Genomic DNA, 17,842 nt, shown 5'->3' with positions numbered 1-17,842 from the left:
CATTAGATGAAGAAGTTATGTCATAACATAACATTCCATCTGTGCTGTCGATCTTCATCTGTTCTTGACAACCCCCCTTCTCCCTCCTGGGACTCCTGAAGGAGTGAACTTTGTCCTAAGTCTTCAGTTAGGATGTTCTTTGGGCATGGCTTTTTCATAGAGGTTTAGTTTCCTTTTTATTTATGTATGCGTACATATTTTCTTCTGTAATATTGCAAACTCGATCCGAAGTAATGTAGAGAGGGGCATTATGGCTAGACCTTTAGCTCGAGAGTTTTTGGCTGGCGCAAGCTATATAACGGCCGTATTGGTTCCTAGGATCGGAACCGTAACCCATCAGTCAAGAACAGATGAAGATCGACAGCACAGATGGTATGTTATGGTAAGACTTGACTTCTTTTTTCCTGACCAAGACAGCACAGTACTAACTGTTTAGGAAATAACTCTTTTAAGCCACTGCCTCAGAAGCCATAGGAGTTATAGATGGTCTAGAATCCATTTTAACACATTTGCCAACCTTTTAATGCAACAGTAACCTAAACAAAATTCATGAGTAAGAAAAATAATTGCAGTCTTACTTTTTTCATTCAATAGAGACATAAGTTGTGCCCAAGGTTTAATGTTCAAAGCTGACAAAGTAGTAGTTCACAATAAACTAACAATCCTGTTTGTTGTGAGGATACATGGATCCTGTCTTGGAATTACTGCCTGCCTCCCTCCCTAATTACCAAAAAGACAGTCACTGCCTATGCATCCCTCTGTTAGATTGGGAGGAAAGCAAAAGTTCAAATGGCCACTGTCATGTATTTCAAGTGACTGCTGAAATACATATACTTAGTATGCCTCCTCAGTCCTCAACCCTAACCCCCAAAGGCAGCCACCTGTATACATGCCTGATGTGTGATTGTGAGGGAAGTGGCTACAGTTGATAGCAGTGCCCATTATCAGTTTTGTCCTAACGAGGTCATATCACAGCCCTGTTCAAGTTGGAGCATAATCAGAAAATTAAAGCATTTTTAACCAGAAACCACTTTTGTGGGGCCCTACACAGTCGAGAATGAATAAGGGAGTCCCCCTTTATCCATTTATACAGTCTGGGAGGGGCACCAGAATCATAGAAGATCTAACTGAATGTTCTGGAATACAATTACTTGTTAGCTGTGTCCTGGCATTATTGGATGTGTGCACTGATAAACATCAGTGATATAGTTTATACACACTCAGGCACAAGTCACAGCAATACTGGTTTTGTACTTATTTCAGCAAATAGCAATATATTGTGCAGTACAGGTACTGCCACACCAAATCAGTGACTGTAGTTTGGCAGTCGTCAAACAGCAGGGCTAAGTCACTTTACCTCATTAATGAGTAAATTAATACCTGTCACTTTCCCTGATTTCACAGATATTCCCTGATTTTGCCTCATAATTTTGCTTTGTCCTTAATGAAAAAAAAAGTTTTATTAACTGGCAAATCATTTAAGATTATAGTTGGTCAATAAATCCAGACATCATAATTATGTACTTATTATCCAAAAAATGCATGTTGATGCAAAATGTGCTATTCTAGTAACTTTTTAAGTGAATTAGAGTCATATTTAAAATGTGTTCCTCATTTTGAGCCTTTGTTCTGCTATTATTTTTGGCACTGAGCAGACTTTTTCAGCAAAGATGTGGAGAGTTACAGTATCTGGTGTTCAAGCAGCATTTATTAAACTCCCTGAAAGAGTAACCATCCCTGGAGATCAGAAGCATTAGCTCTTCTAAAACTCCATGGTAACAACTGAGATCAGTTACTCTGGGCAGCAGATTTCTCTCTAGTGCTAACCGTGTTCATGGTTGATTATCAGCTGTATCCTAACAGGGTCATATCACAGTCCTGTTTGGGTTAAACGCTGTAAGCAAAAATTTATTTTTCTCCTAATTTTTCCCCAAACAGCAGCAGCTTTTGTGGGGCCTCCACACAGTCGAGGATGATTAAGGGGCCCCCTGCAGCCACGGGTATTGCAGGTACCTACAGCTAGTGATGTTAGTTTTAGGGGGGGAGTGCCCACCAGCAGGGTTTAACTAAGTCAGGGAAACTGTTTCAGTGTCTTTAAATTTTGAAGGAGAAATAAATAAGAGTTATTACCCCCCCCCCCCCCCGGGGTTTAGAAAGCATACAGGATTGTTGTATTAGCTTTTGTTGGTTTAACAGACATGTTACAAAATATCAAGATAAGTTAACTTGCTGTGGTTTGGGGCTCCCCAGGACCAGGAGGCCCCCTAAGACCACAGGATTCACTGGTGCCTAAAGCACACTTTGCAAAATCTGATGTGTGACCTATCTGAGGAAAGACGAAAACAGACGTAGACGCATTATCATAGTGAGTACATAACTTTTGTTTATGGTCTGCTGAAGCTCTCCATCCATTTAGCATTTAGTTGAGAGCAGATAAGGTGGAGATGTTTAGTTGCCAGTTTGAGTTTACTCCTACAAAGGGCTTTCTTTTATAATAATTATATTAACTGCTTAGAGAAATTCTCTCTCTCTTCCAAAGAAGCACAGTTCCTTAAGTCTGGCACTGTCTTATTATGTTCTCTTTTTTTCTTTTTCCATATTCCTGTTAAGACATTTAGAGGACACTTGTGTAGATCCTAATGGACCTCATTGGTATAAAAACAAGTAAGTCCAGGCGACTATTGCATCCACACACTGAGTTTAATTTTAAGCGCTTTTCGTCTGCTTACTCACAGACTTCATCAGAAATTACACCACCACATAAAAAACCTCATTTAAATACAATTAACACCAAAAAGCGGGGGATAGTTAATCAATTAACAAGTACCTCTAGTACCTGTTACGTAAATACAACCCTAACTCGCAAATATGTACAATAACTTAAAACTTATTTAAAAATACAAATATATAATCAAACTCAACCATAATGGTTGAAACATTACTCAGCAATCTAAATAAAATAAAAAATAAAAAGCACATTAGACAAAAAATATATACATTTCACTGTAAATAAATCTGTCTAGCCCAGTTTTATCTTAACATAAAATCTACCTCTGTAAACTACTAAGTTTCAAAATACTACTAATTGAGCATGCTTCATTTAGTCCAGGAACATTGCATGCGTCCAATTTTATTTGCCACTTCAGTTCTAGTTCTTCTAGTCTGAAAGCAAAAGGACCACCTCGAAACTCAAGTTTAATACTGTCAATAACTAAAAATTTAAAATGATGATTACTATTAATAAAAACATGTTTAGCAAGTGCGTTGTCTAATTTATTATGACTTATAGCGTAAATATGCTCATACATCCTATCTCGGAGTCTCCGCTCCGTTTTCCCCACATAGAATGCAGAGCAAAACATACACTTTGCTAAATAGACAATCGCACTTGAATTACAGTTGAATTTTCCGTGTAAACTGTGTTTATAGTCATTAACTGTAAAGCAGCTAGTCACATCTACATATTTACAGAAATTACATGACTCACATTTAAACATGCCTAAAGTTTTAAAGGATTTAGAAATCTGTGTTTCTAACAATTCTTTAAAGTTTCTTCCCCGTTTGAACACTACATTTGAGGAATCACCAAGTTTGCTAGCCTGATTACATCTAAACAGTTCCCAATTTTTCTTAATTTTAACACAAGAACTGCTTTGCAGACTAAATGTAGTTATTAAACTACGACATACTGTGTATTCCTTTCTGCTAAGCACGTCATTATTGTGCTTAGGTGACTGAACAAGGTCAACTGTCAATGGACCTTTAAAGTCGATTTATTCCCAGCCAATATTGGCTCAAACAACTGATTAGCTCGTTTAATTTTTATTTCCACTATCAATGTGTCCAACAAGGATTCAGGATACCCTCTGTGCAAGAATGCTGTTGTCAAAAAAGCACATTCCTCTTGGAAATCTTCATCTTGAGTAGAAATCCGTGAGGCCTTGACTAGTTGACCTTTAAAAAACTACCTTTTCTGATGAAAAGGGTGGCAACTAGAAAAGTGTAGAAACATATTTTTTTTTCCTGAATATTGTTGCCGTATAGCAATTCAGAACTCTGTTATTAGTGAACCATGTATCTAAATAAGAAATAGCTTCCGAATTAAAGTTAAACGTAAACCGTAAAAATTCTGTTGAACTATTAAAACTATTCAACAACGAACTTGCTAGCAATTCGTCACCCTTTAGTAAAATGAAAATATCGTCAAGGTATCTTGTATAATAAGCTAAACTCTCAGCCTTGTTTACACTTATAAAAACATTCCCATTGGTATACAAGACTGTTGTGGTGAAGTTGATGTTCTTCATCTCACATTGCTGCAGTCCTTACACTTGGGTAGTCCGCTGTCCTCGGTCGGCCCGAATATCAAAGTATAAGGTCGACGTCGGTCAAGGCGCATTTGACTGACATCAGGACGTCAGGGTACAAATGCGCATGACCGACGTCATATCCTCAGTCTTTTTTGCCGCATGGTCCGATGCAGAAGCAGCATTGCAAGTGCCGGTTGGCGTTCTGAGATTTTTCGATTTCGAAGTTTCAGACCGAGTTCAAAGTTGGCTAAGTACCCCGTTGGGGAATATTTTAGTTTTTTCTTGCCTCAGTGATTTACCGGATGTCAGAAAAAGTCAATAATTGCATTTCTTGTGGGAAACCGATACCGCATAGAGATTATCATACTTTGTGTATTCCTTGCTTAGGGCCTGACCACGACGTTGTTGGCTGTCGCTCTTGTGCTAGATTTAATAAACGCACTATAAAGAGAAGGTTGGATTGTGCAAGGTTAGTCTTTGGGAAGCGGTGCAATTATAAAATGCCGTCGGATGCTCCGACGCCCGCTTCTTCGAAGAAGCGCAAGGACAAAGCAGTTAAGCCTAGGCTAGAAGAATCGTCTGTACCGGACGCCGGTTCTTTGGAGGTGTCGGTGGAGCCGGTGGCTCCACCGGAGGTTTCTTTGTGTTCCCAGGGTGAGACTTTATTATTGCAAGATGTGGCCTCTCAGGAGGCAAGTCAGGCTGAGGGGGCTTCTCAGGTTACTATACTCCCCTCCCTTCCTAGGGTGGCTAGGCCCTCTCCTTCTGTTTCAAAGGCTTCTCCCAGGGGCAGGCCAGGTTTAGCTTCAGTTGGTGTTACCCCTAGCTCTTCAGGAACTGTGCCCAAGAAGCATATGCTTAAAATGGCAGAAGATTTGATTACTTTGTTTAGGGGTTCTATGCCCCCTCCTGATAAGAGACCTAGGGTGGAGCCTGAGCTGGTGGGTTTTGAGCAGGCTTCAGATGTTTCAGAGTCTTCGGCTGAAGACTTGTAGGAGTACTCTCCTTATTCTGATTCTGATGTGGATGATTCTACTCCTTCTGCTTCTCCTCCTGAGGATTTTTCTTTTTCAGAAACTCTTCATTCCATGAGGGAGCATTTTAAGTGGGAAGGTCAGGACTTCTCTGATTCCAGGAAAAGGCTTAGGGAATTTTGTTTTACCCCAGCATAGGCCTTTGGCTATACCTCCTGTTTTGGATGTAGTGGAAGATGTTTTTACAGAAGCTTCTCTTAATCCTGATTCTTTGCCTCCTGCTCCTGTTAAGCCGGATAGGTATTACAGGGTGCCTGAAGCTCATAAGTATCTTTTTAAGAGTCCTAGGGCAGACCCAGAAACTGTTAGCCAGGGGCCTAAAGGTGTTAAGGCTTCTGTTGTTAAGAATCCGGTTCCTGCAGACAAAGAGGCTAGGGCCTTGGATAGATGGGAAAAGAAAGTTTATACTTCTTCCACTCTTGCTATGAGGGCTTTGAATTGCCAGTTTCACATGTTGAAATACCAAAACTATCTCCTTTCACAATTGAAGTCTAAGGTTGATGCTCTGGCAGTAGGTATTGATTGTAAAGAGTTGCAAGATTTAGTACATGTTTCTGAACAGGTGGGTAAGCATTCTTTGCAATGTGGTTTTGATGCTGTACAGGCCTCGTCTAGGGTGGCTGCCACTGGGTCAGTTCTTCGCAGGCACGCCTGGCTAAGGGATCAAAATTTGTCTGAACATGTTAAAACAAGGATTTTAGATGCTCCTTTACAATCTGACGTGGTGTTTGGTCCTCCTGTTGAGGCAGTTTTAAAGAAAATGGAAGACAAAGCTAAGTCTATGCAGACTGTTAAAGATTTTTTGCAGGTCCAGCCTCCAAAGTTTAGTAGAAATTGGCCTACTAAGGGGTGGACGTATCCTTCTTATGATTCCCAGTCTAGGGGTAGATCTAGACGTGGTAGGGGCAGAGCTCAGGGCTCTTTCAGGCCTAGAACAGGAGTTCTCCTGCACAGTCTTGGTGAGGGCAGGGGTCAGTCCTTTCGTAAACAGACCCAATGACCTACCTTTTCAGCTGCCAGAGCCTTCTTGTCTGGCAGCACCTTTGGGAGGACGGTTGGCACTTTTCAAAGAAAATTGGAGTTTAATTACCCAAGACAGATGGGTATTGGATATCATACACCACGGCTACAGGTTTTATTTCCATACCTTGCCTCCTTTCAAAGGCATGCCAGACGTTCCTCCTCAACAAAGAATAGAGGCTCACAAGCAGGTTTCTCTGTTGCTCCAAATAGGGGCCATACAGCCGGTCCCTATGCCAGAAGTGGGCCTAGGATTTTATTCTCGCCTGTTCCTAGTACCAAAGAAGGGGAACACGTGGAGACCAATTTTGGACTTATCTATCCTCAACACTTATCTGGACATTCCCAAGTTCAAAATGTTGACGTTGCAGCAGCTTTTACCTCTGCTGGGCAAAGATCATTGGATGGTAACTTTGGATCTCAAGGAGGCTTACCTTCATGTTCCTATCAGACTAAGTTGCAGGAAGTATCTGCGTTTTCGAGCTGGGACTTCTCACTATCAGTTCTCTGCATTGCCCTTTGGCTTATCTACTGCGCCCAGGGTGTTCACGAAAGTTCTGGCTCCAGTGATAGCTTTCTTCAGGCTAAAAGGAATACAGATCTATCCTTATTTGGACGACTGCCTGATTCTGGCTCAAGGAAGGGAAGAGCTTCTTCATCATTTGGAATATGTGATAGCAGTGCTAAGATGCCTGGGGTATTCTGTGAACGAAATAAAGTCCAGTCTAGTACCCTCTCAGGACATGTGCTTTCTGGGTGTGAGACTGAATACAGCATCCCAGATGGCCTTTTTAACCCCGGACAAACAAAAGAGTCTATCCCTTTACTTCCATCAACTATCTCATCATCATATGCCTTAGGGTTCATGGCATCTTGTATTCTGGTGCTTCCCAATGCCAAACTGCATATGAGGAAGCTACAATGGTATCTCAAAAATGTATGGACACAGCACTGCCAGGATCTGGACACTGTCATTCAAATAATACCTTGCATTCAAAAGGAATTTTTGTGGTGGGCTCAGGAATGTCACCTAAACAAGGGACTCTCTGTGACCCGGCCAGAGGCGAGTCAGATTTTAACGACAGATGCCTCAGACAAAGCTTGGGGAGCTCATCTAAATGGAAAGTGGATACAAAACAAGTGGCCTGTCAGACTACAACATCTACATATCAACATGAAGGAGATGTTAGCAGTCCAGTTTGCATTAATAGCTTTCAAGGAATTACTTCTTCCAGGGCAGGTGTTGATTCTAACAGACAACACAACTGTCATGTGGTACATCAACAAGCAAGGGGGAACGCATTCTTATCCTCTATGCAGGCAAGCAATGATTTTGTGGGAGACTGCTCTCAGTTTACAGCTCAATCTTCAGGCAAGGTTTCTGCCAGGAGCACAGAACTCCTTAGCAGATGTGTTGAGCAGGCAATTATGGATCCCCACGAGTGGAAATTGGATCCTCATGTATTTCAGAAATTGACAGTGTCATGGGGAACTCCAGACATAGATCTTTTCGCTTCTCCACTAAACCATCAGCTGCCAAAGTTTTGCACAAAAAAGGTTTCATCCCACAGCTTGGAGAGTGGATGCTCTTTCTTTCAATTGGAGCAATCTTCATGTGTATGCCTTTCCACCTCTGCCTCTCCTCCCAAAGGTACTTCTAAAGGTCAGACAGGACAAGCCAAGGATGATTTTAATAGCTCGGATTGGCCTCGACAGCACTGGTACCCATTACTGAGAAGTCTGGTACGGAAGCCTCCATGGCCTTTGCCTTGATTCCACACCTGTTGTCGCAGGAGGACAGCCATTTGCTAAATGTCAAGCTTCACTCTCTGCACCTAACAGCCTGGCATATTCTGTTTTGAACCATAGTGGGCCTCCACTTCCTCAGCAAGTTTTGAATGTTATTTTGGAAGCTAGAAGGCCTAGTACAAGGAAAGTGTACGCAGACAAATGAAGAGATTTTTATTTTGGAGTGCAGCAAAGATTTTGATGTTTCTGAGCCTAATTTGTGTGTGGCTCTTCAATATCTTACTGAGTTACTAGACAAAGGTTTGTCTTTCTCTTCTATTAAAGTTCATGCTGCAGCAATTTCGCTCACTATGATTGCGACCCACCATTGTTTTCTCATCCTTTGTTCAAGCAATTTCTTAGAGGGCAAAGAATATAAGACCCCACGAAGAGCTCCTACTCCTGCTTGGGATCTCAATTTTGTGTTGGAGAAACTCACTCTACAACCTTTTGAGCCTGCAGCTACTTCTGAGTTGAAATATTTGTCATGGAAGACTGCTTTTTGTTGGCCATTACCTCTGCAAGAAGGGTTTCTGAATTGCAGGCCCTTATGGCGGTTGAGCCTTTCTTGATTTTCCATAAGGATAGGGTATCATTACGTACTAATCCTTCCTTTATGCCTAAGGTGGTTTCTAGTGTGGCTTTAAACCAAACTATTCATTTGCCTACTTTTATGCAAATTCCCAAAATAAAGGGAAAAGATTTTGCACACTTTAGATGTACACAGGCAGTTGCGTTATTATTTGGACAGAACTAAAGGGTTCAGGCAGTCTCAGCAGTTGTTTGTTTCTTTTGCTTTGAGTTCTCAGGGCAAGCCTGTGTCAAAACAAACTATTTCTAAGTGGATTGGGTTTTGCATTGCTTTCTGTTATTCCCATCATGGCAAGGAGATTCCAGCTGGGATTAGGCCTCATTCCACTAGGGCTACTGCCACTTCAACAGCTTTTGAGGGAGTGGCAACCAAGGATATTTTGGAGGCAGCTACTTGGAGTTCAGTGCATACTTTCTCTAGGCATTATCACCTGCCACTTTACTCTAAATCCAGGGCTGGTTTTGCCACTGCTGTTTTGCAGGGCATTTTGGCAGCTCCTGCTTCCTTGTAGTTAGCCATCCTCCCTTACCTCTGCTTTGGGATTCTACCCAAGTGTAAGGACTGCAGCAATGTGAGATGAAGAACATAGTACAGTTTTGTACCTACCATAAATGTAGATGTTCGAAGATCCACATTGCTGCAGTCCAATTTACTCCCTCCTTCCCCTCTGTAGTTAGAGGTGGTTGTGTGGGTTGGGTTGTACATATTGTGTATATTGTATATATTGTACATATAGTTAGTGCAAGGGTGGTTGGTTGGTTGTTTGCTGTCTTTTGGTTTTCACCTTTATTTTTAGGGTCTTCTGACATCTGGGGCAAGAAAAGACTGAGGATATGACGTCGGTCATGCGCATTTGTACCCTGACGTCCTGATGTCAGTCAAATGCGCCTTGACCGACGTCAGCCTTATACTTTGATATTCGGGCCGACCGAGGACAGCGGACTACCCAAGTGTAAGGACTGCAGCTATGTGGATCTTCGAACATCTACATTTATGGTAGGTACAAAACTGTACTTTTTACATTAGTTTTTGGCTTGGATGCCCCTCCAGCCTGAACCAGGTAATTTGCTAGAGAGAGTAAGTGAATTTTTTTGTGGGTGCCAGCCCTATAGTAAAAATGTTTTACTTGAACATGATAGTAAAATCCGTAAAAGGTTTATAATATTCCATGTGTGGAATCAAAGATTTAATCTTTTTTGGCTTGACAGCATAGTGGTCATGTCTGAGTATCTAGCACTTCTAATGGGAACTCTCAGGGTTTTCTTATTTCCGTTACCAGACTGACTGCTTCAGTGAGGCGCATTCCATATATTAAATACTGGATCGTTTGATCAGGGTTTTCATTTCTCTTGGATGTGCAGCAAACCCGTTCTATTAGAAGGCATTGTTCAGTTTGGTACTTTTTGATGCGGAAAGGTTGCACAGCATGGTATCCTTATTTTAGCAAGTTGAGATATAGCCCGGACTCTCGTAGTAGTGCTAAATGCCAAAGTTTCAACATTATTTGGGGGCTTTTAGGTCCAATCAGATGATCACTTAGTGAATTCTGTTGATTGTATCCTTCAGGAACTCAGCTGTAGATGAAGTCTTGTGTTGCTTTTAATTGTGTCTGTCCATGAGAATTGAGTCCCTACTAGGGAACACTACTAAACCATTGTACATAATCACTTTGTTTTATATTTTCTAATGTTATCCAACTTGGTGTGTAATCTATGTAAGTTTGTTTATTTGGAGCTTTTCTCCCCAGGCCTCCGCTGAAAATGGACATGTATCCAGTTGTACTATCCCAGTAAACAAATGTAAAATAAATAAATGGTTTTTTCCACAGATACAGTTTTCCCTTTGTGTAAGGAGTCTGGGTCCATTTCTTTCTCCTTTCCCATATTTAGATGTTTTTCATCTCACATTGCTGCAGTCCTTACATATGGGTAGTCCACTGTCCTCGGTCGGCCCGAATACCAAAGTATTAGGCTGACGTCGGTCATGGGCGCTCAGATCTGACATCAGAGCGTCAGGGTATTAAAGCGCATGACCGACGTCATATCCTCAGTCTTTTTTGCCGCATGGTCCGATGCAGAAGCAGCTTTTGCAAGTGCCGTTCGGCGTTCTGAAATTGTCGTATTCTGAGTTTCAGACCGAAACCAGGTTGGGCTAAGTACCCCGTTGGGGAATATTTTTGTTTTTTCTTGCCTCAGTTAATTCCGGATGTCAGAAAAAGTGAATAATTGTATTTCTTGTGGGAAACAGATACCGCATAGGGATTACCACTCTCTTTGTATTCCTTGTTTGGGACCTGAGCACGACGTAGTCGGGTGTCGCTTTTGTGCTAGGTTTAATAAGCGCACCATTAAACGTAGGTTAGATTGCGCTAGGCTTGTCTTCGGTAAGCGGTGTAATTATAATATGCCGTCAGATCCTCCGACGCCCGCTACCACGAAGAAGCGCAAAGAGAAATCTTTAAAGTCCAGGCAGGATGAGTCGTCCGTTACGGACGCCGGTTCTTTAGAAACTACGGTGGAATCTGTGGATCCAGCCGAGGTTTCAGTTGAGTCTCAGGGGGAGGCTTTAATTTTGCAAGATGTGGCCTCTCAGGAGTCCGGTCAGGCTGAGGGGGCCTCTCAGGTTGCTGTTCTCCCTTCCTTGCCTAAGGTGGTTAGGCCTTCTCCTTCTGTCTCTAAGGCTCCTTCCAAAGGCAGGCCTGGTTTGCCTTCCACTGGTGTCAGTCCTAGTTCTGCAGGTTCTGTGCCTCAAAAACACATGCTTAAAATGGCAGAAGATTTAATTTCTTTAATCAGAGGTTCTATGCCCCCTCCTGATAAGAGACCTAGGGTGGAGCCAGAGGTGGAAAGTTTGGAGCAGGCTTCAGATTACTCAGAGTCTTCGGCTGAAGACATTCAGGATTTTCCTCCTTATTCTGATTCAGACGCAGAGGATTCCACTCCTTCTGCTTCTCCTCCAGAGGATTTTGCTTTTTCAGAAACCCTGCATTCTATGAGGGAGCATTTTAAATGGGAAGGCCAGGATTTCTCAGATTCCCGAAAGGAATTTTTGTTTTTACCACAGCATAGGCCCTTGGCTATACCTCCTGTTTTGGATGTTGTTCAAGATGTTTTCTCCGAGGCTTCCCTTAATCCAGACTCTCTGCCTCCTGCGCCAGTTAAGCCAGACAGGTATTACAGAGTACCTGAGGCTCATAAATATCTGTATAAGAGTCCAAGGGCTGACCCAGAAACTATTAGCCAGGGACCTAAGGGTGTCAGGGCTTCTGTTGTAAAGAATCCAGTTCCTATGGATAAAGATGCTAGAGCTTTGGATAGATGGGGTAAGAAAGTATATACTACTTCCACTTTGGCAATGAGGGCTTTGAATTGCCAGTTTCATATGTTGAAGTATCAGAATTTTCTCCTTACTCAACTAAAATCTAAAGTGGATGCTTTGGCAGAGGGCATAGAGTGTAAAGAATTACAGGATTTGGTACATGCCTCTGAACAGCTTGGTAAGCATTCTTTGCAGTGTGGTTTCGATGCTTTACAGGCTTCTTCCAGGGTGGCTGCCACTGGTTCAGTTATTTGCAGGCACGCCTGGCTTAAGGATCAGAATTTGTCAGAGCATGTTAAGGCTAGAATTTTGGATGCTCCTTTACAGTCTGAAGTTTTGTTTGGTTCTCCTGTGGAGTCTGTCTTGAAGAAAATGGAAGACAAGGCTAAGTCTATGCAGACTGTTAAAGATTTTTTGCAGGTGCAGCCTCCTAAGTTTAGCAGGAATTGGCCTACTAAGGGATGGGCTTATCCTTCTGATTCACAGTCTAGGGGTAGATCTAGACGTGGTAGGGGCAGAGCTCAGAGTACTTTCAGGCCTAGAACATGGAGTTCACCTGCACAATCTTCAGGTGAGGGCAGGGGCCAGTCCTTTCGTTAACAGGCCCAATGACCTGCATTTTCAGCTGCCAGATTCTTCCTGTCTGGCAGCTCCTTTGGGAGGAAAGCTGGCACTCTTCAAGCAAAACTGGCTTTTAGTCACCCAGGACAAATGGGTGTTGGACATTATAGACCGAGGCTACAAGTTTCATTTCCATACATTGCCTCCTTTCAAAGGCATGCCAGACGTTCCTCCTCAGCAAAGGGTAGAGGCTCACAAGCAGATTTCTTTACTTCTTCAAATGGGGGCTATACAGCAGGTCCCTCTGTCAGACGTGGGCCTAGGATTTTATTCTCGCCTGTTTCTAGTACCAAAGAAAGGAAACACTTGGAGGCCGATTTTGGATTTATCTATCCTCAACACATACCTGGACATTCCAAAATTCAAAATGTTGACGTTGCAACAACTTCTACCTCTGTTGGGCAAAGATCACTGGATGGTAACTCTGGATCTCAAAGAGGCTTATCTTCATGTTCCTATCAGGCCCAGTTGCAGGAGGTACCTGCGTTTTCGAGCTGGGACTTTACATTATCAGTTCTCTGCATTGCCCTTTGGCTTATCTACTGCGCCCAGGGTGTTCACAAAGGTTCTGGCTCCAGTGATAGCCTTCTTACGGTTAAGAGGAACACAAATTTATCCTTATTTGGACGATTGCCTGATTCTTGCTCAAGACAAGTACGAACTTCTTCATCATCTACAGTATGTGATGGCAGTGTTAAGGTGCCTAGGGTATTCTGTGAACGAAACAAAGTCCAGTCTAGTACCCTCTCAGGAAATGTGCTTTCTGGGTGTGAGACTGAATACAGCTTCCCAGATGGCTTTTTTGACCCCGGACAAGCAAAAGAACCTTACTCTTTACTTCCATCAATTGTCTCTACGGTCCAGGCTGACTGCAAGGACAGTCCTTCAAGCCTTGGGGTTCATGGCATCTTGTATTCTGGTGCTTCCCAATGCCAAACTGCATATGAGGAAGCTACAATGGTATCTCAAAAATGTATGGACACAACACTGCCAAGATCTGGACACTGTCATTCAAATACCTTGCATTCAAAAGGAATTTTTGTGGTGGGCTCAGGAATGTCACCTAAACAAGGGACTCTCTGTGACCCGACCAGAGGCGAGTCAGATTTTAACGACAGATGCCTCGGACAAGGCTTGGGGAGCACACCTCAATGGAAAATGGGTTCAAGACACGTGGCCTGCCAGACTTCAACATTTACATATCAACTTGAAGGAGATGTTAGCAGTCCAATTTGCATTGATGGCTTTCAAGGATTTACTTCACCCAGGGCAAGTGTTGATTCAAACAGACAACACAACTGTCATGTGGTACATCAACAAGCAAGGGGGAACCCATTCGTACCCTCTTTGCAGGTAAGCAATGATTTTGTGGGAGACTGCTCTCAGTTTACACCTCAATCTTCAGGCAAGGTTTCTACCAGGAGCACAGAACTCCTTAGCAGATGTTTTGAGCAGACAGATAGTGGATCCCCACAAGTGGAAATTGGATCCTCATGTATTTCGAAAGTTGACAGTGATATGGGGAACTCCAGACATAGATCTGTTCGCTTCTCCACTAAATTTCCAGTTGCCAAAGTTTTGCACAAAAATGTTTCATCCCACAGCCTGGAAAGTGGATGCTCTATCATTCAGTTGGAGCAATCTTCACGTCTATGCCTTTCCGCCTCTGCCTCTCCTCCCCAAGGTACTCTTGAAGGTCAGACAAGACAAGCCCTCCATGACTCTAATAGCTCCAGATTGGCCTCAACAGCACTGGTACCCTCTGCTGAGGAGTTTAGTACGGGAGCCTCCATGGCCTTTGCCTTCGATTCCGCACCTTTTGTCACAGGAGGGCAATCATTTCCTCAATGTCAGGATTCAGTCCCTGCATCTAACAGCCTGGCATATTCTGTTCTAGAACCTGGAGGGTCGCATCTTCCACAACAAGTTTTGAATGTTATTTTGGAGGCCAGAAGGCCTAGTACAAGGAAAGTTTATGCTGATAAATGGAGGAGATTTTTAATTTGGAGCAAAACAAAGGGCTTTGATGTTTCCAGGCCTGATTTAAGTGTTTCTCTTCAATATCTTACAGAATTATTAGACAAGGGTTTGTCTTTCTCTTCTATAAAAGTTCATGCTGCAGCCATTTCTGCTCACTATGACTGTGACCCTCCATTATTCTCTCATCCTTTGTTTAAGCAATTTCTTAGAGGGGCAAAGAACATAAGACCCCCACGTAGAGCTCCTACTCCTGCCTGGGATCTCAATTTTGTGTTGGAAAAACTTACTTTACCTCCTTTTGAACCTGCAGCTACTGCTGTTGAAGTTTTGTCTTGGAAGACTGCTTTTTTGTTGGCCATTACGTCTGCTAGAAGGGTTTCTGAATTACAGGTTCTTATGGCAGTTGAACCCTTCCTAATTTTTCATAAGGATAGGGTATCTCTGTACTAATCCTACTTTTATGCCTAAAGTGGTTTCAAATGTGGCCTTGAACCAATCAATTCATTTGCCTACTTTTTATGCAGATCCCCAAAATAAAGGGAGAAAATTTTGCACACTTTGGATATTCACAGGCAGTTGCGTTATTATTTGAACAGGACTAAAGGGTTCAGACAGTCTCAGCAGTTGTTTGTTTCTTTTGCTTTGGGTTCTCAGGGAAACCTGTTTCAAAACAAACTATTTCTAAGTGGATTGGCTTTTGTATTACTTTTGTTATTCTCATCATGGTAAGGAGATTCCGCTGAAATCAGACCTCACCCCACTAGGGCTACTGCCACTTCTACAGCTTTTTAAGGGAGTAGCTACTAAAGATATTTTGGAAGCAGCTACTTGGAGTTCAGTGCATACTTTTTCTAAACATTACCACCTTCCTCTTTATTCCAAATCTAGGGCTGGATTTGCCACTGCAATCTTACAGGGCATTTTGGCAGCTCCCAATGCTTTATGATTTTGCCAGCCGCCCTTTACCTCTGCTTTGGGATTCTACCCATATGTAAGGACTGCAGCAATGTGAGATGAAGAACATAGTACAGTTTTGTACCTACCATAAATGTAGATGTTCAAGATCCACATTGCTGCAGTCCAATTTACCCTCCCTCCTTCCCCTCTGTAGTTTGGAATGGTTGTATGGTTTGGGTGGTAGCTGTTATTTGTACATGCCTTTTGGGAAGTATTCTATTTTTGGCTGTGGCCTTTCTTTTTAGGGCCTTCTGACATCTGGGGCAAGAAAAGACTGAGGATATGACGTCGGTCATGCGCTTTAATACCCTGACGCTCTGATGTCAGATCTGAGCGCCCATGACCGACGTCAGCCTAATACTTTGGTATTTGGGCCGACCGAGGACAGCGGACTATCCATATGTAAGGACTGCAGCAATGTGGATCTTCGAACATTTACGGTAGGTACAAAACTGTACTTTTTCACAGCAGGTACCCCACATATGGATTAGGATGCAGATAAAAGCTCTGGTTAGTTTATGGGACTTTGTGTTTCCATCCCACATGACTTTGCACATAACTTGAGATAGCTGGTATGCCTGTAGATGTCTGAATTCAAAATCTGTGTGCAGAGTTAATTTGGTGATTGGCGTGATACATAAACAGAGTGGCATGGGTCATACTAAGTTTACATTTTGTCCATTTAGCTTTGGGAGGTCTGATTTTAAATGTGCATTGTGTTCTTTCATATATAAGGAGGAGAGCAGTGTCTGCAGTGACCAGCTGCATTGTAATGGGATCATGAGTTGAAGCTGGATATGGAGATTTTGTCAGTCCATTTCTGTGTACAGATACCATATAAACCATTTAGAGACCCTTTACAGGAAAGGTCTGCTATTAGTGCTTATTTACATCTCTGGTCCAAAGGGGGAAAAAATTAAGGAAATGCTGTATTGTTCCACTAACAGAAAGCACAAAAACGTTGGAACATAGATGTGATGTAATACTTTTTATTGGACTAGTCTAGGTTTTGAAGTTACTCAAGCTAAAAATTGTCTGTAGAAAGGGAAGTACATTATTTGTTTCCAGTTGGCTAAAAAAAAAAAGAAAACTTCAGAATGCTAGTTTGGGGAAAAATAGAGCTCATACTACCCCACAGAGACAGAGCTGTGTGTCTGAAAGAGTCTTTCTCACACACACACAAACTGTCCCCCTCTGAGTTTTATGACTTTAACGAGCAGTATGTGACCAGTGTGTGTGCCTCTTTTCTGCCTCCTTGAAAACTGCTAGGGCTTGGATAAACGTTAAATGTTCCAAAAAGTTGACTCTTCACTTTAGTGTGTAGTAAATGTGGATTTATAGTATCTGATTGAATGGCTGTTTTTATCTACTCTCTGCTATGTTTTGCAGGTACGTTGGACAGTTGGAGAAAATTTTTAATGGCGCTCCATCGGACCCAACACAGGATTTCAACGTTCAAGTGTAAGTTGTCTTTTGGAGGCCCAAGGATTTGTGGTTGTGGTGGTGGGGTTTGGGGCTTAAGATTCATACCTTCTGACTCAGCAGTAAAGTAAAGCTGCCACAGGTGGTATTTCACTATGATAAGGGAGAAAAGTGCAGTGCAAAAGGCAAAAATTGGAATTTTATTAAATTTATTTCTCTGTTTCCCTAGTATACTTACTGGTTTGGCTTGGAATATATTATATAGTGTTTTTAGCAGTTTAGCGGTTTACAGATTTGACTGGGCGTTAATGTCTGAGTAACATTATTGTATGATTTGTACAGCATGACCATGGGGTGGTGATGTTTATGAATTTCAACTTTCAGCTCCGTATTTTAAGGTACAAAAATCAGTTGTATGTAATTCCTACACATTGCTAGTAAAATGCATTGAATGTACAGCATTGTGTGACAGTGCATGCAGATATGTGTACAATATCACATGACACAGTATATGCAGTTGTCTGGCTCGTTTTGCACCCAGCTCTGCCATAGTGCTTTTGGACTTTAAAAGGGACTGGTGTTTGGCTTTATGGCCATCACGGACGCCTGTGCTTATATCAGAGGATGTCCTTCTGTAATGATGTTGCAGTATTCATAAGAGTAGGGAGTAGCTGCCTGCAGCGCCACCGTCCGGCCAGTATACCAAAGTCTTTGTCTTGGAGGGTATATGTGATGTCGGCTACAAGGGCCATAAACTAGCATTGGGTATAAAGGTGACATTTGCACATACCCTCCTCAGA

General features: G+C 42.4%; 1 protein-coding gene across 3 annotated transcripts in view; it reads left to right on the top strand.

The window, feature by feature from the left end:
• Positions 1-17,842, top strand: part of USP5 (ubiquitin specific peptidase 5) — a 2,313,977-nt gene that overhangs the window by 990,535 nt on the left and 1,305,600 nt on the right. For all 3 annotated transcript variants that reach the window (XM_044079605.1, XM_044079604.1, XM_044079606.1), the window contains exon 9: positions 17,010-17,081. In XM_044079605.1, the coding sequence (XP_043935540.1) occupies positions 17,010-17,081 (72 nt within the window). The remainder of the gene's footprint in view (positions 1-17,009; positions 17,082-17,842) is intronic.

Source organism: Protopterus annectens, chromosome 8.part0, assembly GCF_019279795.1.
Source record: "Protopterus annectens isolate FY-2018-M chromosome 8.part0, PAN1.0, whole genome shotgun sequence".
Lineage (NCBI taxonomy): Eukaryota > Metazoa > Chordata > Ceratodontiformes > Protopteridae > Protopterus > Protopterus annectens.
Note: the sequence above shows the minus strand (reverse complement) of the source record. Positions and strands in the feature narration are given on the sequence as shown.